At 45.6% G+C, this 25,105-nt stretch overlaps 1 protein-coding gene across 14 annotated transcripts in view; it reads right to left on the reverse strand.

Moving 5' to 3' along the window:
- The window catches only part of fam184ab (family with sequence similarity 184 member Ab), a 44,505-nt gene that overhangs the window by 18,171 nt on the left and 1,229 nt on the right, over nt 1–25,105 (reverse strand). For all 14 annotated transcript variants that reach the window (XM_084700041.1, XM_084700042.1, XM_084700030.1 and 11 more), the window contains 11 exons: nt 10,496–11,014; nt 10,144–10,227; nt 9,801–10,052; nt 8,462–8,597; nt 7,894–8,075; nt 6,700–6,885; nt 2,816–2,938; nt 2,525–2,686; nt 1,931–2,052; nt 1,230–1,380; nt 368–580 (listed from right to left, as the gene is read on the reverse strand). In XM_084700041.1, the coding sequence (XP_084556167.1) occupies nt 368–580; nt 1,230–1,380; nt 1,931–2,052; nt 2,525–2,686; nt 2,816–2,938; nt 6,700–6,885; nt 7,894–8,075; nt 8,462–8,597; nt 9,801–10,052; nt 10,144–10,227; nt 10,496–11,014 (2,130 nt within the window). The remainder of the gene's footprint in view (nt 1–367; nt 581–1,229; nt 1,381–1,930; nt 2,053–2,524; nt 2,687–2,815; nt 2,939–6,699; nt 6,886–7,893; nt 8,076–8,461; nt 8,598–9,800; nt 10,053–10,143; nt 10,228–10,495; nt 11,015–25,105) is intronic.

Consider the following 25,105-nt stretch of genomic DNA (forward strand, 5'->3'; position numbering starts at 1 on the left):
TGGAATGCTGCCAAGTTAGCTGCTGCTTGCTTCTGCCAATGTCAGTGCAATCTTGGTGCTACCTCCAGGTGATCAGTCACTAATGATACCAATAATAGCTCTCCTCACTAGAGAGAAATGCGGCAAAAACATGACATACTAGAGTCCAGGGCATTATTTCTGGCGTGTTATTTCTTCTAACGGGTGACTTCTGGTGTTTTTAGAGGTCTAATAGACTTCCTAAAGCAGCCTAGCATTGACTTGATTAGACAGGGCCAGTCTGCCCAGCCCCAGTGCCATGTCGCATAGAAAATCCCAGGCTAGCCACAAACGTCGTCACAAAAAACATGCTAAACTAACGACCACAAAAAGAGCGACTGCGAAACACCTTGAGGTTGTGCTGGCGGGCGTGCTCCAGGTCCTGCATGGCGCAGCAGTGCGCCTCGTGCAGCCGCTGCTCCCGCCGCTGGTGCTCCGTCTGCAGCTCGTCCAGCTGCTGCCTCAGGTGCTCCCGCTCCTGGCTGAACTGCTGCTGCAGCTGCTGCAGGGAGCTCTGCGACTGGGACAGCTGCATCTCCAGGCTCTGCTTCAGCCGGGAGATCTGGGTGTGTGTGGGGGGGGTGGGGGTGGAGGATGGGGGATGGAGAGAGGGGGGGGTACAGGTTAGAGGTTTTCTTCATAGCTTCAGAAGGCTGTGGAGGGAGGGGCTGCACTTCCGGTGTACACTCACAAGGACTTGTGTTCCAGTCCAGGGAGTATATCGGAAGAAACAACGGGATCGATACAAAAGGTATTACTGTGTCCTTCTATGCACGACTTTCTTCCTGCTGCACTTCCATGTGTCGTCAAGACTTCATCCATCTTGATATTTTTTGTGACAAGTAGGTACTACAGTGTGCTTAAACTCAAACTCCAAACCATTCCAGCCATTTGCAGTTGAAGTGGGGAGATGTCTTCCCCTGATACCACATATCTCTCTATGTGCTCCAAAAGACTCTCCTATCTTTCTGACATTCCTCCCCCACCCGGATATATCTGAGAGGAGACAAGTGGACGCCAATTGCTGTTGACCTCCAGCCAATGCGAGCTCCGACGGGGAAATTGCTCTTCCATTTGCAATTCATGATTCGTTTCCTTACCCCGAGAATGAATCTCAAATATTTATCATCATATTCAATATTTGGATTATGAAAGTATTATCTTCTTATAGGCTACTGTGAAAATGGTGTGTGTGTGTGTGCGTGTATCACCTGCTCCAGTAAGTCCTCCACTTTCCTCTGCCAGCCTTCCCGGGCCGTGCTCATCTCCTGATCCTTTGTTTGTGCCAGCTGTGCCAGGGCGGCCTGCCTGTTCTCCTCATGAACCTCTCTGAGCTCCTCACGCAACTTCTTACACTCTTGCCTGTCATCACACACACACACACACACACACACACACACACAAACACACTTATTAGACTCCTTTATGCAGAGACACACACACTGGGACTCCACTTAGGTTAGAATAGGTTATAGGGTTGAAATAGGTTTCATGTGCATTTAGGGTTAGTATAGTGTATTATTTATTGTTATCTGTAATTTAGGAAGTTTTAGTATTAGGGTTAGTATAGTCGATTATTTATTGCTGTCTGTATATTTAGGAAGTTTCACTTATTTAAGCTCAGCATAGATGTAAATGATGTTCTGTATACTTATATGTTATGTTATTCCAGGTGCTTGCGTTGTCTTGTCTTAAGAATTTCAGTGCCCAGTCTGACCTTGTGTTGTTCTGTGTACCTGACAAATAAAAGACTTGACATTCCACAAAACGCTAACCCACACTGTGGGTATGTGGTTACCAATGTGAGTGAATGCTGGGGTTCTGAAGAGGTTGGAGGGATACAAGGAAGAGAGAGCAGAGATCTTGGTCTCTGAACGAATGTACACACACGAGCGTGCACACACACACACACCTCAATGTCTCTGTCCACTTCAGCTCCAGCTCCAAGGCCATTCTGTCCATCTTAAGCTTCTCTTCCTCTTTGGTGGAGATCAGTTTGGCTTCATGCTGCCTCTTCTGTGTCTCCATCTCACCCTGAGAGAGAGAGAGAGAGAGAGAGAGAGAGAGAGAGAGAGAGAGAGAGAGAGAGAGAGAGTGAGAGCGAGCGAGAGACAGAGAGAGCGAGAGACAGAGAGAGCGAGAGACAGAGAGAGCGAGAGAGAGAGAGAGAGAGAGAGAGAGAGTGCGAGAGACAGAACGAGTGAGAGAGAGAATAGAGTGAGAGAGACATTGTGACAATGTGTGAGGTTACACAGGTTAATGATCTGAGCTTCCAAGACGGCACGCGTCTCTAGTGAATGAACCGGTACGCATGCACACGCACACATACACCTGCAGAGTAAGAAACCGTCAGTTCAGCAGTGAGAGAAGATAATTAATGAGATCCATTAAACAGAGTGAAAGAGACAGAGAGAGAGAGAGAGTAGCGGGTAGGGATGTGTGTGTCACCACGTGTGTGTGTGTCTGTGTGTGTGTGTGTCTGTGTGTGTGTGTGTGTGTGTCCTACCTGCAGGGCCGTCAGCAGGTTGCTGGTCTCTCTAAGCCTGGCTCTGGTGGCATCCAGCTCCTCCAGAAGCTTGTCCTGTGCCTCCTTCAGGGAGGAGATGTGGCCCTCAGCAGAGCCCATGCCCTCCTCCCCCGCCTTCACCTCCTCTTGCAGCCGACACACCTGTCACACACACACACACACACATATTAGCAGTTGATTAGCAAATGTGCTAAATGCTCCCGTATGATGAGGGAACGTTTCGTAAGGGTGTCATGTGCACCAATAAAGCGGGTGAGCTAGGTCGCTCACCTCCTGATTGGCTTGGTTGAGTTTGGAGGTAAGCTCCTCCCTCAGGTCATCGAGCTGCTGCCGGAGGAGGGTCTTCTGCTCCTCCAATGAGAGCCGCTCCCTCTCAAACTTCTGCTCCATCTCCTGTGGACCAATCAGGAGACAGTTATGGTGAAACAGACAGCGGGGGGGAGAGGTGAGGTTTCGGGGTCTGTGTAAAGTTCATGGTGAAGAGACACAGGGGTTAGGATTAGGGCTATGGCTAGGAGTAGGGTTTGCGGTTAGAGTTAGGTTTAGAGCTGGGGTTCCAGTTTAGTTAGGATGCCTGGCCGTGTGTGAGAGGAAGGCTGACGTGCCCCCCCCCCCCCCTCCCACACTTTGATCCATTTACAAAAACTTTGACAATCATGCCAAATGTAGAAAATGTCGATGTCTGGAAACTGCCCAACCCAAAAGCGTGTCCCCTTGGGTGAGTGGCAGAAGGCTGCATTCGGAACTTTTACATTCCTTCCAAACGAACCCCATTGCTTTCTAAGGGCTAAAAATGAAAAGAATATATACCATAGAATATGCAAAGGCCACGAGGCTTGAAAGCGCTATCTCAGTGGCAGCAATATACAGTCTGAGCAGCGGACTTGTCAGCTAAGTAAGTGCCAGTAAATGATTCATGGCTTGGCCTTGCTCACAGTGGTCTGCTCTGCTGGTGTGCTGGCTGTGTGGCTGGGAAGGCTGCACCACTTACGGAGCAATCTCATTTCTATGCGTCTCCGCGCGCATATGCAAATATCTCCCTCATCCATGTTTTAGAATGGCAACAGTAGTAGAGTGGAGGATCTGCAATTCAACTCCCATATTCCGCCCGTGTTTCCAACCAAGTTACGGGTGTGCAGAGACGTGGGAGTGTGTGTGTGTTTCTGTGTACAGCCGGTGTGTGTGTGTGTCCTTGCGTCTAACATACTTCAAAGCATCGTCTAAAGAAAGTCCAAAGTTCCCCTCCCCTCAATTGACACGCTCTTGGAAATTTCCATGAAACACTGTCCTCCAGCTAGCATCAGAACAGTACTGCATCAATAGCAAAAGAAAATCTGCATGTTCTACTGGAGGGATGAAAACATCCCATTTGTATTATATGACAGGATACATAAACGCTGGTTCCTGAATTGTCATATTTAGTTTTATACTTATTTTGTAAAAAAAAAAAAAAGAGCTGGTGAGGTACCGTTAGCCTGCTAGTTAAATTAGTGAGTTTTGTTGATAAAGGCAAAGAGTTCCATTTCTTGTGTGGAGATTCCCGCCAGACACATGAAATCTGAAGTCCTGCCTTGCGAGAGGACATTGCTGTCCAAACCTTGCGATACTCAGCCTAGCGACACTTAACACACCCCGGCGCACACACACACAAACCCCCTGGCCACAGCAACTGGTCAAAAAGGCTGGACCCAAACTGCCTCCTGTCACAAAGGCTCGGCCCATCAAAAGACAGCTCACTTCCGAGCCTGCACTTCTGTTGACACAAGTCACCTGTGACGCGCCTGGGGTAGCGCTCAACGATGCCATCTTTGAAGTGCCCGATGGCTCTGAGCCACCCTCAGCCGTGGCCCCATAAGCCCCCGTTGCCAACTCAACAGAAGTAGTCACTGTGTGTGTGTGTGTGTGTGTGTGCGCAAGGAGGCTTCTTCGTGCCTGTAGGTATGTGAGCGCTGGCATATCTATCTCTATGGCTCAGTGTTGACCTCCCACAAGGTCTGCCAGTTGGTGCTTGAGAAGGTAAACAGGCCAGTCCGCCCCTGGGCCTCAGACACCTGTAGAGGGGCCATCTGCTTCATGGTGCCACATGCAGACTTGGCCTCTGAAACAGCCTTGTGGAGCTCCAGGCCATGCTGGCTGCCTGGCGGTATCCCGCGAACCGCGCTCGAGAAGTGTCCGGAAGCGGTGGAGCAGAGCGGTGGAGCAGAGCGGCACCGCAACGCAACCGTTGTGCGAAAACAAAAGCTTTTCCGATGCCTCATCTCCTCTGTAGGCCACGCTCAATGATGCTTGTGGTTAGTGTGACTGATGATTTCCGGTCACCGCCCCCAGAAGAGGGGACTGTTTGGTTCACAGCCTGGCTGTGAGATACCCTCAGTGTTCTCTACCTGAGGTGAACCGATTGGCTGGACATCATTCACTTCCTGGTCTGGTGACCTAGATGTTGCTCCTGGGCCACACCTCCTATTGTGCCAATGAGTGAGTGATCAATGAGTCACACAGAGTCCCGGGGAGCGGATGACAGGACATTCGTCTTGGCTCCGTCCCTCCTCCTCTGCTCCTCCCGTTCTGTGAGAGATGAGCCAGGAGTGGAGGAAGAGCCTGGGGGGGGCGGCGGCCTAAAATAGGTTGTCAGAGGCAGCCACCTCTCCAAGCTGCTCTTTACGACTCGGTGACTCATCGCTCGCTCTCTCTCTCTCGCTACCTCCGACGTCCATGCCTCGCCTTCATTACCTCCGCTCCTTCCCTTCCCTTCCCTCCCCGACTCCCTGCATCATTCTTCTACCTCCCTCCTCCATCCCTCGCCTTCAATGATCCCCCTCCTTTCCCTACCTCCGCCTTTCACCGGCTCCCTCGCTTCCCTCGCTTCTCCTCTCCTTCTTTTTCCTTGTCGCATTTTTTGGCCATCTCCACCGCTCTCCTTTCCCCTCTACCTCTCTACCTCATCTACCTACCCCCTCCACCCCTCCACCTAACTACCTTCCCCCCCCCACCTGTTCTCGGCCTCTGACACTTAATTATTTTTATAATCTGTCCATCTTCAGTTTCTCTCTCGTTTTCTTCAGAGAATAATTTGACTGTGTAAGGGGTGTGGGGGGTGAAGGTCGGGGGTGACTCCCGGACAGCTCAGGTACAAAACCCATGCCCTCACCTCGTCTCTCTCTCTCTCCCTCTCTCCCTCTCTCCCTTTCTCTCTCTCTCTCCCTCCCCCCCTCCCCCTCCCTCTCCCTCTCCCTCTCTCCCTTTCTCTCTCTCTCCCTCCCCCCCCTCCCCCCCCCCTGTGAGTCATCTATCAGAGCCCACAGCCCACATCACGGCCTGAGTGTCACACTTTGGCTGATTGTTCCACCAATCCCAGCCTCCGGTCCCGGCTAAACCGTGGGGCCTTTCCTTCTCCCCAGAAGCCATGACTGAAGCTGCTGTGGTGGAGGAGAAGCAGGAGTATGGGGGAGGCGGCTTTTGTCGGCTTGTCGAGCGAGGGAGGAGAGACGGGGCGAGACGAGGCGAGGTGACAGATTGCATTCTGGCGGCGTTCAATCACGCATCGTTTAATACCGTATGTCATCGGTCGGGATATCAAAACAGACAATCCTCTGTCTGTCACAGAGGCAGATGACTCCGGGCTCCGTTCATTAAGGAAGGTTTGAAAGGGAGGTTTGCACCGAGAAATGCTCGTGCCTTGGGGAGGGGGGAGAGGGGGGGTTGGGGTCCCTAGAGGACATGGCCACAGCCTGACATACTTTATATGGGTCCATTAAGTCAGGCTAAGGAGGTAAACACGTGTTGGGGCTGAGGAGCGACTGTGTGTGTGTGTGTGTGTGTGTGTGCATTTTGTCAAGGACATGAGTTTCCTCAGTAGTGTTCAAATGAGGCGTGGGAGACAAAGCCCAACAGAAAACCTTCCCACCTGCAGCGCTAGAGCAGAACATTCCGGGTAAAGGAACCCCCACAGAGGACAGGAGACCGGGACTAAACACCCCAAACTGTTTTAATGTTAAAACTAAAACTATTCTGTTCAATAATTGAACTCTTGCAATGCTCGTAATGCTCTAGGTAAACGGTTTGTGTGTGCCGGTGTGCCGGTGTGTTTGAGAGCGTGCTCTCAACCAAAATCAAGTTGTGCGCGTGTGTGTGTATGTGTGTGTATGTGTACTCACAGCCAGTAGCCTGCTTTTGTCTTTCTCTGCAGCAGTGTGGGTGTTCTCCAGGGTCAGCCTGTGTTTCTTAGACAGTTCCTCCAGCGCTCGTGTCTGACTCTCCTTGAAGTGGGCGGCGTCCTCCTCATACTTGGAGCGCAAGTTCATCATCTCCTTCTCATATATCTGCTTCTCCTCCCGCACGGTCTGGAGGGAACGCACACACAGGGAACTTTGGTACCCAGACACTGACACACACACACACACACACACACACAAATTTGGAACTTAGGTGCCCACACACTTACACACACACACACAATCTTGGAACTTAGGCGCCCACACACACACACACACTTGGAACTTGAGTACACACACACAGAAGCAGGAACTGTAATACCCACACAATTACACACACACACACACACACACACACAAACGCAATCTTCATTATAGGAACTGTAAATGAATGAATACAAACACAACTTCCAAAAAAACAAGAGGAACAGCTGCTCAGCTTTTCCGAGGCTTGACTTGCAACAGGCTTGTCACACTCCACCAGACACACACATGCTTTTGTATGCGCTTCTATTTGTAGACAGGAGGGAAGACGGCGACAGCCAGAACATGGTTTCAATCTCCTCTGACACACTGACGCTCACACTCAACCAGCCGAGACACAGACGTCTGCTTGATCAGACAGGCAGGGAGGCTAAACGCTCCCAGCACAGCGGATCAGTGCGCAGCGCAACAGTCCACAGTTGTCATGGCAACTTGTAACTCAAGGCCAGGGTTTGAAAAAAGGGAAATCGAAGAGAGAATAAGAGAGAGAGAGAGAGAGAGAGAGAGAGAGAGAGAGAGAGAGAGAGAGAGAGAGAGAGAGAGAATGGGAGAGTGAGAGAGAATGAGAGAGGGAAAGAGATGGCTTTAGCTACTCGAGCATGTCACTTTCATGTAAATGCAGAGGGAACAGACTTTCCATGACATTTACCAAGAGCAATATTCAGCCCACAGTGTGCTGCTCTTAAATTAATATTGTGACATTTGCTGAAGGATGAATTTCCGTTTCACATAACGATCTGCTGAGGCAAGACAGAAACCACAACTGGATAGACCAGGGGACATTAGGAGGAACAGAAAAAAAAGGATTGCCTCGAATCCAGGCCATCACCTCAGCACCTGCTAGCTCTCTCTTCAACCCCAGGCAGAGCTCACCTTCTCCAGGGAGAGGGTCTGCTGCCTCTGCCTCTCATCCAGGACCTGGTTCTTGGTCTGCAGGGCTCCTCTCTCCTCCTCCAGACGCAGCACTTTGTCTTTCAGGCGGCTCCTCTCCGACTCCAGGTCTCGGATAGCCGCTTCCTGGGTCATCTGCGTCGCCTGCAGGCTGCCAATGTGGCCTGGGCACACACACACACACCACACACACACACACACCACACACATCACACACATCACACACACCACACATTAGTAGGAGCCACAAGCATGTGTTGTATACTGTTGGCTTTATAAAGGTTTTTAAGTTGTATATGTTATTTATTTGTACTGTTTATACAGATCACATAGGATTAGGATTCATTCAATTAGGAATTAACATTTTAAACCACAACAGGGGATTTAGGTTAGACAGATTGGAAACTGCTACGCGGAGCAGGAGCAAGTATTCAAGTGTACATTTTGCACGAGTTGCAAATGGAGAATGAGGGGATGAATATATTAGGGGACAAATATAGCCGGGAGAAGGTTGGAGGAGACAGGAGAGGAGGAGAGAGAAAGTCTTTACTGGCTTTGAGGAGGATCTCCGTGGCCTGCTGCTGTACTCGGTCTCTGGCCGCCTCCAGCTCGCACTCAGACTCCTTCTGACGAATCTCCACTATCTCCGAATCCTGGGTCACCTCATCCAGCTGTTTGGTGAGATCCTGGAGGTAGGCCCACACACGCAGAGAGAATAGGAGAGAGAGGGAGATTGAAAGACAGAAAGAATGACAGAAAGACAGAGAGAAAGAAAGAGACAGACAGAGAGTCGTTAGCCAGAAAAAACTATTTCATTTCATTGGCAGCTGACACTGGAATCTGTAATCTAATCTTTCTTCCTTATGAAGAGATGCCCATTTAGCAAAACATGTCCCTTGGGAAAAGAGTGCGAATCTGATGTAAATATTTACACTGGTAATGCTGATCTAAACCGAATATACTTTATTATAAGATACACAATGTTTTAATATTTGCTAAGGTTCCAGGCATTAGATTACACAATATGGGAATAACTGACATTGTATAAATCCTCAGGACCCATTGACCTTAAAGCAATGCCTATTCACATAATGACAAATGCCCCAAACCGTGTAGAATGTAGCAACTTGTCACAACTACTTAAGAGTTGTAACCATTCTTAAAAAGAGTTACAACATGTCAAAGTTGCAATAGTGATATGTTTTAGATAGTCAATAGTCTAGTCAATATTCAAACTGATCTAATCTGATCTAAATCCACAGTGATAGTTGCTTAAATCCAGCAGGCATCGACAGCAAGGGTGATAAAACCTGTCACAGTTCCTCCATTAGTCTGAACATTCATGTGGCCTGAAGAACAAGTTATTCTGAACGCTTTCAATACTGAATATTCTAAACTACTTGTTCCTAAAACTATGAATTATGCATTGTAAGGTTGACATATCAAAGGATGCAAAATCAGCCACTGCTTGCCTGACCAACATAACCAGGACTTCAGATTAGAGAAGTGTGAATGAATTTCAAAGCCTTCAAAGTCAATGTGGCTAATGCTCACTTAATTCTCCTGCTCTTTCATGTCCTTGTTTCAAAAGCAAAGAGAATGGAAGTGGTGATGAGGGAGGAAAAAAGATGGTGGAGGAAGAAGAGATGCATTTTACATTTAGTCATTTAGCAGACGCTCTTATCCAGAGCGACTTACAGTAAGTACAGGGACATTCCCCCCGAGGCAAGTAGGGGGAAGCGCCTTGCCCAAGGAAACAATCGGGAATCGATGCAGCAACCTTCTGATTACTAGCTCGACTCCCTCACCGCTCAGCCATCTGACTCACATTTTTGGATAGGAATTCAAATCCCTCTGCGCTACAGGAAGTGCTCGGTCTCTGCCCGTACCTTGACGTTGTTCTCGGCTGTGGCGAGGGAGACCTGCAGCTTCTGAGCCTTCTCCCTGTTGTCCCTCGACTCCTCCTGCACGCGCTGCAGCTCGGCCCTCAGCTTGCTCAGGGTCTTCTGCAGCGACGCCTCCTGCGTCTGGAACTCCCGCCGCAACTCGGCCTCGGTCTTCTTCCACGCCAGCAGGTTGTCGGAGGTCAGCTGCTGGGTTCTCTTCATGGCCTCCAGCTCGCGCTCGTAGAACGCCTGAGCCTGTTCGGGGTTTTAACATCGGGGTGGTTTAACATTTGAAGGACTTACAATAAAATTGGAAAGCCCTGGTTGTGTGGAGGTGTGGCCCCACCTTGCTGAGCTTGGCCTCGTACTCCTCCACCAGACGCTTCTTATCCTGCTTCAGCTCCTCCACCCGCTCCGTCAGAGACTCCACCTGCAACCAAGGATACCTTACCAGCCACATCCTTGCATAGCGGCTTTGGTTTATCTAGTTGGTCATTGGACTACCTCTACCTTGTACCAGCTAGCTTGTCTAGTTAGTTACGCTAACAGCTCCAGCTAGCCAGTCTTGCTAGCTGTGCTAACAGTTCCAGCTGGCGAGTCTGATTAGTTATGCTAACATTTCCATCTAGCAATTCTAGTTGTTATGCAACAGTTACAGCAGCTTATAATAGTTACAGCTAACAAGTCTTGTTAGTTACCTCGGCCTTGTGCAGCTGGCCCAGTTTCTCCTGGTCTTTGCTGTAGTTGGCGTTCTGACTCTGGTGTGAGCGCAGGATGTCCTGCACTTCCTGGCGATGAGCCGACTTCAGTTCCTCCAGCGCAGTCTTCTTCTCCTGCTCGAACTGGGTCTGCGCCTGGCCGAACGTCCTCAGCTTCTCCTCGAAAGACCTCCTCATCTCCTCCACCTCCCGGGACATGGTGACCACGCGCTGCGTGTGCTGGGCCTCTGTGCAAAGCTGCATGTCCTCCACACGCTGCCGGTAGCTCTCAAACTCAGCCAGTGCCTGGCGCTTCATGCGATCGTGCTGCTCCATGGACTCCTCTAGGGACTGGATGCGGCGCTTCAGGTCAATCTCGTCGCTGATCTTACCCTTGTACTGGAGGATCTTCTCGCGGGTCTCCGTCAAAATCTGCTGCACCTCCTCCTCGTGGGCCTCCTTCAGCGTGGCAATGGCAGCCTCGTGCTCGTCGTTCTTGGTGTTAAGAGCGTAGATCACCTAGGAGACAGGGAGGATGGGAGATACTGGTCAGCTGGGAGACAAAGAAGATAGATGATGCTAGTCAGCTATTAGATAGGTATGATAGGAGATACTGGTCAGCTAGGAGACAAGGAGGGTAGGAGTTGCTGGTCAGCTAGGAGATAGAGAGGGTAGGAGATGCTAGTCAGCTAGGACACAGGGAGGGTTAGGAGCTGGTCAGCTAAGAGACATGGAGAAAAGTCTAGCTGAAATCACAGACTCCACTCAAGGTCCTGACACCAGAGCAGATTCAAATCCAAAATGCAGAAGCTATTCAACACAGCATTGTCTAGGAAACTAAATGATTAAGGCAGGGGTAAGGGGGCTGTTTTGTGAGCAAAAGGCACTCAGTCAAAAGGCTACTTCGTTTTTCCTTCATTTATCTTCCATTCATGAAACATGACAGGATAATTGTGCTCTTTCTGTTCAGGTATTGGGCTCTGGCCTGTCTTCCTGACCGGACACTGGTTTCTCTGCACAAATCCACTCAATGATTAATAATACCAACACTCGAATAGCTTAAAAAATGTAAAGCTCTTTTGCTTTGCTGGTGAGGAAGTGAGGAGAGAAAATAATGGCTTCCATATTTTATGAGCCTGGGTGCAAGCGGGATGAGAATCTCAAAGATGCACCACCACAGTTTTAACTCTATAGAGAAATGGTTTGCTTCCACCCAACATTGTGGTGGATGACTCAACTCCCACGTTTCAAACTGATTAGCTGTATTTTGAGTTTTCAATCAAGGTTCCATAAAAAATCACCAAAGCTACTGTTTAAATGTCACCAGCATCTGTCTAATATTAGTCTGGCTGATATTGTATCACGATGCAACCTGCATTAATAATCGCAAACCTGCACAACTTATAAATAATTTTGTGTTTTTGAATGTCGATCAAATAAAAAGCTAAACACCTGTCAACTGTGTTTTTATGAAGACCACTATGGTTATTTGAGTAATGTAAACACTGTCCCTCACAACAGCGTGATAAAAGACCAAGTTACTTTAAACGTAGACTACTCTGAGCATGTTTGTGGATCTGAAAATGTGTCTTCCCCATGGGCAACATTGCAGCCTGCGATATCGCATGAGCACCAAGATTTCCAGAAAATGTTTTTCTCTGTCAAAGCGCCTGTCAGGCCAACACTACAATACATCATCATCCCCTTCCCCCACCCCTCGCCACGCACATCCCTGCCCATAATAGTCATATCTCTCCAGGAGGTAAAGTGATAAAGTGCCGGTTGAGAGGATTCTAATGAAATGAGAAGGATTCTACAGAAAAGAGAGGGATTCTTCCGGAATAAAAGGATTCTACTGGAACGATAAGACTACTGGAATAAAAGGATTCTTCTGGAATCAAATTATTCTACTGGATTAAAGGGATTCACCAACACTTTCCATTAATGATAAACGGGAGATGTTCATTAACTATCAGCCATACCTAACAACATTGCAGTTGCGAACTGCTATGTAGCTAGCCTACACGTCATTACAGTTGAGCGGTACAAGATATCGCACAAGTAAAACTAGGTGTACAGGGTAGTTAAGGTTGGGCTATCCAGGGGTAAGTGGATGTCAACATTCATCTTGTTTTGGTGACACAATCTTCTGTCCCTTTATAATAATATTGGATATATTATCCACTTACCCCTTACACCTCCAAACATTTACTTATAACATTTCCTACAATGTTTATACTATATGTATTCATGGTAGTTGATGTTAATGCAAGCTTTATTTAAAATGCCAGGGATTCTACTGGAAGGATAAAAACTCTAATGGAACGAGGGAACATCAGAGTTCAGAATTCATCTCCATTGTGTCCCAGATAAGAGAGAGCTCAGTTCTATTTGGCGCTACACTTGTCAAGCCACATGCTGGGAGAAAAGGAGAGCGATAGAGAGCAGAACGAGAAATGGAGGGAGACTAGAATATAAGCTCTGTCCCATGGCTGTGTGGATGATAGCACTGGCCTGAAAGACAAAAGGCTGAGGCAGAGGAGAGTGCTGCTCTGGTGTCCTCATCCTATAATGCATTCTCCCCTTCATGTAACCACAGACTGATCTGTGACTCTCCCACACTTCCCTCACTCGTCTCTATGGTCACACAGCAAATGAAGAAATGACATATAACCTCAAGTACTCTAACACGTGTCATGGGCCAATGCAATGGTGAACTGGCTGCCTGTGGAGTACTTGTACTTATCATCTTCCAGACGGTGTTTAACCAGTGTGAGTGTGTGTATGTGTGTGTGTGTGAGAGTGTAAAAAATGCAGGCCAATAGATAAATGTCAGGATGCTCTCTGGAATGCCCTTACAAACCCTATTGACTGTAGCTGATCAATACTGCAGCACTACACCACACAGTTCAAGCTCAACATCGAACCGTATACCGGAAGGTACCAAAACTCAGATAGCATCATTTGTCCAATGAGACCAATAACTCAACAGTCACTGTTAAAAAGTTAAGGAACTAGCCTATAGATCCACATAGATCTAGTCTACAAGCCAAGGAATTTACCAACAGATTATGAAGAGATATTCAAAGGAAACTCAAGGCAAACACTAAATGGGCCTAGTTGCAGTTTGCTAAATAAAACCAATACATAATGATCTCAAATGTCAAACATAACTAGTACGTAGTTCAAGTAGTGTAAACTTTTGCATACATTTTTTTACAACACTGTTTTTTGTCAGAATATGACATTGGACCCAGACAACTGATGATGTACTTTTATTAGAAATATCTAAGACAACAATTCAAAATAAACTGATCTGGGCCATTCAGTAATTTTGTTGATCAAAGTTATCAGCTCAGAAGGTCTGTGTGTACACATATCCAACAACATTAGGCAAACAGCATAGTCTACATAATTACAACATTAACTTGTACCTGAATCAGGTAGTATCCTATTACCCCTTCATTGACCAGGCACTATCAAAACTACCTTCTCCTTTCATTACCTTCCCGAAAGCCTTTAAACTAGTATTGAATTAGGGTGAGACTAAGTATAATTGCTTTAATTGATTGTGTCGATCACTATCAATACTAAGGCATCTAGATTGATGAGAAGCTGTAAAACATGTTGAGCTGGTAAAAGATCACAGCTTTCCTTTGAAAGCCTGCCATGTTGTGTACTTATCCTCATTGTTATACGTTATATGGTATATTTGAAATAGATGTACCATGTAACTAAATACAAATAGCCTTCCTATAGTGAAAACAGTAGGTAGGATACATATTAATTAGGGGTGTAACATTTTATCGTGGAACAATATATTGCAATACAAACATTTAACAATATGCATCATAGTTATTAGCCTGACGTTGTCATACTCATAATTTTAGTCAGAATATGAGTCTGAAACCTACAACCAATCAGAGCAACGTAGTATGTTGTTTGTTGAAAACAAATTCAACCCAAGCACTCTTTAGTGACGTGGTTGATTACGTTACGGTTGATCATCTGTCCATCATCGTATAAAGCCCGCCCTGACAATTTTATTGGTCCGAACAGCTCCTAACATACTTTTTCCCCAAAACTAGCGACCCCAGACCCAACTTCCTGATTTTTTTGTGGGCTGGCTGGCAGCCAGGCTATAGAGTTATGGCAATATTTTTACAATATGACGTCCGTTTGATCCTATTGGTTGAGCTACCAGCACCCAACCTACTCTGCACCTGCGTCATGCGTGCATTTATATCATTCACAGAAATCACCTGAACTGAGTTCAACTAAATTGTATGTACAGCAAAGAAATTATTGAAAATATTAATTGCTATGCAATGGTATTAAGTGTTAGCGGTTACTACATAAGTGTAATAAGCACAGTATGGGGGAGGTGTAAATGTTAAGTGGATGGCGTAAAGAGGCGGTTGGTTCTTTTCAAACTCAAGCTAAAATTGCTAGGTTCAACTTGCCTACCCTGCCTTTAAGTGTTTCCCAGATCCTCAGGTAGAAAGCACTAGTAGCTATATCATAGAGCAAGGAATGGATGAAGGTGGACACTGCAGATAGCATATTGCTTCCAAAATGCAGGCCTTTTTTGTATCAGTTTGTACATACTGGAGCCCCACCACCCCTCCCTGAGGAGCAGGGCCGCTGATCTGCTCCGCTACTGAATATGCATGGCCTGTGGAAATGGACTTAATGAAGTAGAGAGATAGTGCTAATTAGTGTAATTATAATGAGCGGTATCTACTAAACTGCAAGGTGCACCGTCATCCAGGAGGCAATTAAGCCAGAGGAGGGGGAAGGATCTGTTAACTCTGGCTTGGTTATAATAAAGGGTGCACGCACACAGCTTAACTGGCTGCAGTGGATGAAAGCCAAGTGGAGCCGTGACGCAGAAAAACCTCCTTGCTGTAGCCTGGGTTCCGACGGTCAACAAGTTTCTATTAAAAGCCTGATTGAGCGGGAAGAGGCAGGCAAACATCTGGTGAGTTCCTGGGCTGTTGAGGTTAAACTTGCCAGGCTGACCTGGTTGCCAAACAGACATGGTTCCTTCGAACTCGTTCTGGTGACAAGCGCATTCCTGTGTGTAGGTCAACAGGTTAGGTAGTCAGCAGTACGCAGAGTTCCTGTCAATCAGCAGAGGGAGGCAGTTTGAAACAATGCTTGGGAGATAAGTAGGCTTTGCTGAAAAAGTTGAAGGTGAGTGGTTTAGCTTTAGGTTAGATGTTTTGAGGCAAGCGCAGAGGAGATATGTTTTGATCCCCACTTTAGTAGATAAGGCTTTGGTTTAGCTGTTGTGACGGATTGGAGTCAAGACTATTCTTGCTTGTGACATCATCAGTGTTGTGTGAATTACGGATATTCTTCACTGTTTTATGAAACAGATTCCTCATTTTCATATTCCAGCAGCAACATGCTCTAAAATCAAATATTTAAAACTGGACTACATTTTCGGAAAGGTGCTGTGAATTAAACATTTCCTAACACAGCCCAAACACACCCGCTTGTACAGATCAAGACTGACCTAGAGCGAGATATTAAAGAGCTTTCCTTTCCATATTCTAGTTTCTCCAACCTTTCCAATCAAACGGAGAATCAAAATATCTGCCGTTTTCTGGCCACTTTAGGATGGGAATCGTGGCCGCTGTGTCTCAAGGAGTGTGAAGACGGCCACTCTGTGAGCACGCCCCTTATCTATAGCAGATGTCTGTCTCTACATTCTCCGTCGCCCGTGGAGAATCGATGGAAAGGGAACGAGACAAAGGATGCGTATTCACAGGAGAGCTTTAACTTCAGCGCAATAGTACTTGCCTGCCTGTGTTCCTTGCCAGCTTGTGTGTGTGTGTGTGTTTAAACCCCAACACACTTCTGGGAAGGTAGGCCTCTGGTGTAGTCACAAAAAGGCATGCTTAAGATGCAGTCCAAGTAAGCAGTGTGAAAAATCAATAGGACACATTGGTCTGAGAAGAAATGAAGAAAGAATTATTCCGATCGTTCAGATTCCTGAATGAACATTTTTCAACCTTCAAACGTCTCGTTTATTATGAACCATGAAGCACTGTTTTTGGCAAGAGTGCGCTAAACACTATATCAGCCAAATTCACACTAGGGATGTTCAGTAGCTTCCTCAATCCATTATCATTTAAATGATCACGGTGTTTCTTAAAACTGTTGCATGTCATAGAAAACACAAAAGCTATACTGAAGGATATTCAGTTTAAATGGATGGTAAATGGACTGCATTTCTATAGCGTTTTTTCTACCTTAGCAGCACTCAAAGCGTTTCTCATTTTTTGCCTTTCATTCACACTCACATACCAAGGGCGGCAGAGCTGCCGTGCAAGGCGCTGCCTTATAGCCTGGCTGCCAGCCCAACTTCTCCCCGCCCACAAAAAAATTTGGTCGGGAAGTTGGGTCTCGTATTGGGAACAACTACATAAACCCAGGATCTGGGTGGACCAATGAAATTGCCAGGGCGGGCTTTATACGATGATGGACAGATGATCAACAGTAACGTAATCAACAACATCACGAAAGAGCCCTTGGGTTGAATTTGTTTTTAACAAGCAACATATTACGTTGCTCTGAGAGAAACGGAGAGTTTTCAGACTCATATTCTGACAAGAATTATGAGTATGACAACGTCAGGCTAGCTGCCTTCCCATCGGGACCAACTTTGGGTTCAGCGTCTTGCTCACGGATACTTTGTCTGAGAGTTGGGAAACAAACCGCCAACCTTGCTATTAAAGCAGTCAAAACCGAGTTTACCTTGTCATAGTTGAATAATGACAGTTCGGTGGGTAAAATGGACTTACAGCAAACCTCAAGTCACATTGACACCTCTTTCCTATGTGTCAGATGACCGTTGACGTTGACTCTTGGCTCCACCTTATTTGGCTCTGGTCTGTACCTTTGTCACGCCCCAAAATGTACATACAGACCAGCCGAGCCCACTGGTTGGCCATGTTGCGTCTTTGCTTCGCTCGTTGAAAATCTACCAACCAGCGCGCAGCTCATCTAAATATTCATGAGCATACAATTAAAAGGAGAAAACCTCTAGTTTATTCAAGGTATATTTTACAGGGTTGCATTATTAGAGCACATAGAACAGCACCAGGGATGGAAATTAGCACCCGCCACCAGCCAAATGCGGGTGATTTTGTGTTGTGGCGGGTAACCTCGCTTCAGGTACCGGCGACCGTGGCGGGTAAATTAAATTATTACACGGCTGTTCTTAATGCTGTAGAATGCCCCATTCACTTGAATTGACTTGAATGGGGCTCCCCAACGTTCTGCAGTCAATTATTTTTCGATAATAGACCGTTGCTATGTATAACTGACCGCTGTCAAGGGAAGTGGCCTTTTTGCTTCAGATGCATGTCTTTCGTAGCACTCCGCAAGTAGTCACTTTTCAAACCCAGCGTACTCCATTGCTAGGGTCATTCTATGACCCCTTGAACAGACGACCCTCTCCACCCCCTGAGCCACAGCCGCCCCGATGCTAATGCTTCAAAAAAGCTTTTAAAAAGTCCATAGAGGAGTTAACAGCTTCCTTGAGTGTCCGTTTAGCTCTTGGTGTACAACAAAGCTAGCCTGATGTTGTACTCATAGTTCTCGTCAGAATATGGGTCTGAAAACTCTCCGTTGGGCTGTGACTATGGGGCGTGTTTCAACTGAACTCGTAAAACAAATGCCTCTACGCTCAATTGGATAGACCTACAACCAATCAGAGCAATGTAATATGTTGTTTGTTGAAAACAAATTCAACCCAAGGGCTCTTTCGTGACATTGTTGATTACGTTACTGTTGATCATCTGTCCATCATCTATAAAGCCGGCCCTGGCAATTTCATTGGCCCGCCAGATCCTGGTTTTATGTAGTTGTTCCCAATACGATGAATATGAGACCCTCCAGACCCAACTTCCCGACCAAATCTTTTTGTGGGCGGGGAGAAGTTGGGCTGGCAGCCAGGCTACAACAACGCTATTTCTGCAAAGTAATCCAATCCAATCCAGTGCTCTGCAGTGCAGGGGCCTAGATGGTTACAAAGAGTTCAGAGTGGTTTCGGCCTGAGTTGGCAATGACAATGGCAACTGAAGTGTTGGCCTTCCAAGTTAAATTATGTAAAGCTCTATGAATTGAAGTCATTGGACTAAAGGTGGAACGGCGAAACGCCTGCTTTACTGATGTACATTTATCCAACAGCGACTTGATGATCTTCCAAGAAGGAAAATAAGTTACTAGGAGTTAATAGGAAAATTACTTTTATATTAATACAGTATGGACAAAATATCTACAACATCACACAATTTGCCTGTAGGCCAAGTTTAAAACGGTTCAATTGAAGACCCTCTGGGTTTTCATTAAAAAGTCTTCCAAGACTATAGTGAAGGCGAGTGATCCCAGTCCATTCTGTATTCCAGGAAGTGATTCTGTCACTCTTTGAAGCTCCAAACTTGGGTAGATAAGATAGGGTACTCCTTTGTGGTGAAAGCCATCAAATGAACAACAGGATAATGTCCCTCCAATTTGCAGTGGATTGATTAGATTAGGTTCATTAGGGACATTTTTTTACCCCAAAAACTCAGGGGACGGAGCATGGCAAAGTGCCTACCACTTTTTTTTCTTTTTGTGATTTTTTTTTTTTGTGACACAGACTGACGGTGGCTTAGGCCAAAATGTGTCTGTCATTCTAATAAGCTGGTCAAAAGAAGCAACGAGCAAGCTTGAGAGTGCGTTTTTTTATACTTTAAAGTACCTATCCAAGCCACAAACTAGGTGATGAAGTGATGGTGAAGTAGGAAAATTGGGATATCAAAATAAATTTTACTTTTTGCTACAAACCCTGAATTAATGATCTTACGTATACATTCCAATTTTCCATACCATTTTTGTCTTGGTTAAAATGTTTGTCTCTTTCATCAGATTTTTCTCTCTGTCATCCCCTGCCAGATATCCTGCAGGGCTTGGAGGCATTTGGCTTCTCAGTAGAATAACAACATAATAGTCAGGGTAAAACTGATCTTTCAAAGACATAGTAATGCTGTGTAATCACTCTTGTTCTAGAAAGTTGTATGACAATGAAAAGGATTTTGGTTGTAAACCTTTATTCACTGAGTCTGGAGAGATTTCAGTATCCTGCAGCACCCTGAAAACTCTAATTGATGGGTCAGTGATGACTTATCATTTTGCTATGTGTTGTACTCCTCATTATTGGTGCTTACAGTAAACTTCTGTTAACTGAGAACTGCTATTTCTGCTGTAACGTCAGATGTGAGAGTACTTCCCCTAAAGCAGGGGGAGGAATCCTATAGTTTGCTACCTGGCATACGAGGGCTTTGGTCTGATATTGAGAAATATTAACCTTGGAACGAAGGTGCGGTCAGGCTGAAATAAAAACTTGTCAACTTAATGTCAACTTAAACACAAAGAAAGTTTCTGATTGTCACTCACACACATACGTGTGGCGTATATTTAGCTATGAGTGGGCGAACTGTAATTGCACATTGCTCAAAGGCTGGAGAAATCAGGAGTTTCAAGACACTTTTCTCAGAGACTGGTTGGCACAGCTTTTTTCCCTAAATGGCAACAGTAATTCAATGTACGGTCTATGAGTTTCCATGGCAACTAAATACAGCAGTACCTGCAGAAGAAAAGTGCAAGCATAGTCTTAGCCCGGTTGGCCATATTCACTAACCAAGCATCCCCAGCTGTTCTAGTCTGACACCTGTTTGGTGGTTTGAGTCTTTGCTCTATGCTACGAGAAACTATAAATAGTTTTATTATAATATAGAAAATATTATAATATAAATATATAATGAAATACAAATATATTTGCCCTTTCCTGACTGTATGTTATAGCCATGCTTATGCACGCTAACCTCTAGCCTGTGCCCGCTAATGCATCCTAGTCTTATGTGTATGGTAACTATCCATCTATGCATGTTAGCTTAGCTGTATCTGTGGTATAGTATCCAGCTTGTAGCTCTAAGCTATTTTCCTTGGACGGTAATTAAAGGCTGGCAAACAGTCAAATGGAGACTATTGCAGTTGTTATGGTTGCTAAATCTCCAGCTGATAGGGAAGGTGGTTCATGCACCTGGCTCTGACAACAGCATCTGAATCAGCCAACAAGCCAGCAAGTCAGAGCAAAATAGTCAATCAAACCATTCTGACAATAAGCAGGTTTGCTAACTCGCATCTGGCAAGCTTTAGAAATTGCCAATCTGTTCCAAGGATCGTGCTATGGTATGTGCGCACAGAATCCTAATCCAAATAAGATGCCAATCGGGTTGGGTCAAAGTTGGCAGGACTGGCTTAACAGAGACTGATCAGTCACCCGCAGTCTTTCAGCAAGTGTTTGCTACGCTAACGTTAGCGAACAGAGGATTCGGTCACTTTCCCATCCTGTAGGAGGAATACACATGCAGAGCTATTGTCTAGGATTCAGCTTACTGGGCTAAAAGATGGATGATGCCTGGCCATCCCCTACTGGGTACAAGTTCGGTACTGCAGTGCAGCCTATTTATGTGAGACAGAGTAATGAGCAGCAGAGGCCTGATTGGTTTAAATGGTTTATTAAGTGGTGTCATAATCAGAGGGAGCGTAGCCTATATTCACCACCCTGCTACTGGAACACTGACGAGAGAATAAAGAGGCTGACAGACACAACGAACTAGAGGGAAAAGGGAGAAAAGGAATGTACATCTCCCATGTAAGCTCTGTGTGTGTCTGTGTGTGTGTCTGTGTGTGTGTCTGTGTGTGTGTGTGTGTGTCTGTAAGGGTTGGAAGGAGGAAGCAGAGACATAGGATTCGGATGTTTTGCAGTAAATGAGGCTAGATGAGTCACCAGTATGTTGGACACAGCGGAGAAATGAGACGCGCATTCATTGCTACATACTCTGCCAGGACCAATCCCAGGGTCGCCCACAGGCCAAAGAGTTCGCCATTAGACCAAAAGGACAAGTCAACAGTCAGTCGGGGGCAGGTTACCTCGCCAATTCTTCCAAATTGGCTCTGCTATGAATCAAACCATGAAGTGTCTGTACTGTGAGTGTGGGTGACTGTGTGTGTAGGTTGCTTGGTTCTCTCTGAATGCCCAAACCCTGTTAGAAACTAATGAGGAATGTAAAAGAGAACGCTCGGACAGTCTAAGCTGGATGAGATCAGTCCATCAGTCTCTCTCTCCCTGCCTCTTGTCTGTGACTGCTCCACAAGCTGGAATATGGATTCATTTATTTGGTTTGCTTGTTTCACACTAATGCTCTGCCTTGTAACATTTTAGATCAGTCTGGGAAAAACCCTCCATAGCATTGCATCCTGACACAATATCATCATCCAAAGTATTTCTAGAAAGACGGATGGTGGAGACCAGAGGGCATCAATATCTGTCTGCATTATCTAACGACATTGGCCCTCAAGAGATATACTAGGCTATCTGTCTGCCTTTAGTTCACATATAAAATGCTGACAGTCTAAGTTGCTGATAATTATTATCTATTCCGACCAGCTTTCACTGTTTGGTGAAACCTCCAGAGAAAAGGTTAGGCATATCTACTAGCCTATTCAATCAGTCATATAAGAGAAAACATGAAAATAAAATTTATCACCAGATTTATTGCAGGGTTTCCCACAGCACCTTTTCAGTTAAGGCGGCCACCTAAGCAACACACGCCTGCCGCCTTAACTACGTCGTCAAAAACTATGTTTTTGCAATATCCGCCGTTGTCCTGTTCCCCCCCCCCCCCTTCTATTCCAAACCGTGACCAACGCCAGTCTCTCTTCTCTGCAGAACGCATCAGTCTATTGCACAAACTACCCCCCCCCCCCCCCCCGTCTGACAGCAAACACCATCCTACCACCTTAACTAACACATTTCCTGCGGGAAACCCTGAATTGTGGTCGTTTTCTCGACCTATCTGAATCAGTATGGGACCCAAAAGATCCTATTGGCTGGGCTCTAGTGGAGACCTGGCATCCCACAATGTCACTGAAGTCTGCTGTTTGAGAGAGCACGATGCAATCAACCTGTTTACTCGAAGCTATGTGTGACAATGTGCAAGGAACAACACACACCACTTTAATACTCACTAGCCTGTCACATGGGACCCTGTGTGAGAGAGATAACTGCAGCGACAAGCGTTGTACACACAGCAAGCCCATCACATAGAGTGTGAGATTAACGATGGGAGGAACGGAGGAGGGGGTGAAGAGATCGAGGGATGAGTGTGAAATAGGAAATAAGAGGAGGGATCGCGGGGAGAGACGGGGTGAATATAGATGGATGGAAGGGAAAGATGGGGAGACGGGTGGGCCGGAGAGGTGAGGACAGGAAGAGGGGATGGATGGAAGATGCATAGTCCATTTATTCCTTCAGAAAGAAAACAGGCATGAAATTACAGGCATGAAATACTGTATACTGGGGGTTTGTCATGAGAATGGAGGGAAGCATAGCACTCACGGCTAAAGTCAGCCATTAACTCCTGTGACCTATGACCTCCATTTTAGAGGTTGGCATTGTTTCTGCCTACATATAGGTTTTACCCAAGTAAGTTTAGGCTCATTTTAAAACTAAAAATACTTTCTAAGTGTAAGGATTCTGTGTGGTTGCCATCTAGCTACCTGCCAAGTAGCTATTGAACACACAGGAAGGCTATGGTATTTTGAAATATCTAAAAGGTGTATTAAACAAATCCCTTTGAATTTATGCTTCTGACAATCCTCCAAATTCCTTTTTGTAAATGTTGGTGCAAGGTAAAAACAAATTAGTTTCATGTCATGGTCAAAAGCAAAAATATTTCACTTAACAATGACTCGCTGTTTTATTTTTACAGCTTTTGAAGTCACTCATTATTACAAAACATTTATATTTGACTAAGGCTTAAATGCTTTTTTTGGGACTGGTTGGCTATGTTGTTGATTTTTCTATTATAATGATCAGGTCATGAGGCAAATTGATTATACAGCATAATATTACATTCTCTATGAAGAAATGCCTCTTTAGCAGTATATTATATTGTCTTTGGTAAAATTATGCCTGATAAACAGTGTGTGAATAGCACTATAGAGGTATTCCTGGCAGCCAGTGCACCTCTATTGTTCTGCGTGTCTGAGATATAGCCTGGCTATAGAGATACCTTGGCCTGTCATAGGAGGGAACTCAACCAGTTAATTAGCAGGCCCTGTAAACTTCAAAAGTCCTCTCACTTATTTACCTCTATGACTCAACACAAAACGCCACATCATCATGCCTCAACGCATCAGCCACTGATGAGATGAAAAACGGTGGGAGCACAGGTTAGACATCTACATATTTCAAGCGGCTTTTCACTGATGTGTATTTACAGAGTTACCCTACACGTCATGTGTGTGTGTGTATGCATGACAAGAATGTGTACTTCCTGGATAAACACAACACTCAGCCCAACCACAGGCTGCTGCTGTCAAGATCAGAACGCTCAAGCTCTGTCATAACCTCCTCCCCTGCCACTTGACTAATCAACCCAAACTCACATTGCACCTCGAAACAGTCCAACCAAAAGTAACCAAAATCTTCAGACAAAACATACTATACTACTTACTGTATGTTGTAGCGTATGCATCTACAATAAAGTAAGCTAGCTTTTCCTCTTTTTACAACATCTCAAAATCCTTCATTCTGAAAAGTGTGGAAAATGCTTCTGTGTGTGTGTCTCGCAGAGAGCCCATTTATCTTAATGAAATCTGACGTGAGAGTGTGACAATCATCCAGGGAACATTCTGTGGAGGTTAATAACTAACCGTTGCCATCTCACCAGCAGGGAGCTGGCAGACAGGCTGCACCTTTGATTATCTCTTTCTCTCCATCTCCTGATCTTTCCTTCCCCCTCTCCTTCTTTTGATTTTATTTATCACTCACTCGCCCCCTCCTTAATACATTACTGTATATTTCCCTGGCTTTTTGAGAAAAACAAGCAGCAGTTATAAATAAGTCTGCCTTGCCTGTTCTCAGTCTGCATTTTCCTCTACATAAATTCAAGGTGGAAGAGAATCTCACCCATTGCTAGATCGGAAGTAAATGACCAGATACGTTTTATATTCTTAAACAGATTTATATGTAACTAGCAGGGGTAACTAACCACAGCAGATATACATTGTGGGGGGTAGGATCGTTCTAAAATGACTGACCAATACATTCAAGGGTTCTCATCTGAATGCAGGGTGGTCACTGAGAGCGTATCATAAGAAAACACTGAGATTTGATCACATCTCCCATGTAAGGTTATCTACTTAAGTTGTGCAAACTATTAATACTATAAACTAATAAAACATCCCAGAAGCAGCGAGCTGACCGCGGGAAAAACTGTCTTAACAGGACAGTGCAGCCAACATCCCTCACCGCACCGGCATATGGCATTATGTTTGGGCAATTGAGGCCATCAACTGTATTGTAAGCATAAGGAGCAGAACTAATCCAATATAATACTCAAATAAACGTACAGTGCTGATATTCTCTAGACATGCGTGCCCTGATGCATAATCTTTATCCATTAAATGATGTGTTGGCTATTCAAACATCCAACATAAAAATATGAAATAATAAAATACTGCGTTTAACAGTTTGAGGTTCACGCA

The sequence above is a fragment of the Hypomesus nipponensis genome, chromosome 6 (assembly GCF_054491055.1).
Source record: "Hypomesus nipponensis isolate SF chromosome 6, ASM5449105v1, whole genome shotgun sequence".
Classification (NCBI taxonomy): domain Eukaryota; kingdom Metazoa; phylum Chordata; class Actinopteri; order Osmeriformes; family Osmeridae; genus Hypomesus; species Hypomesus nipponensis.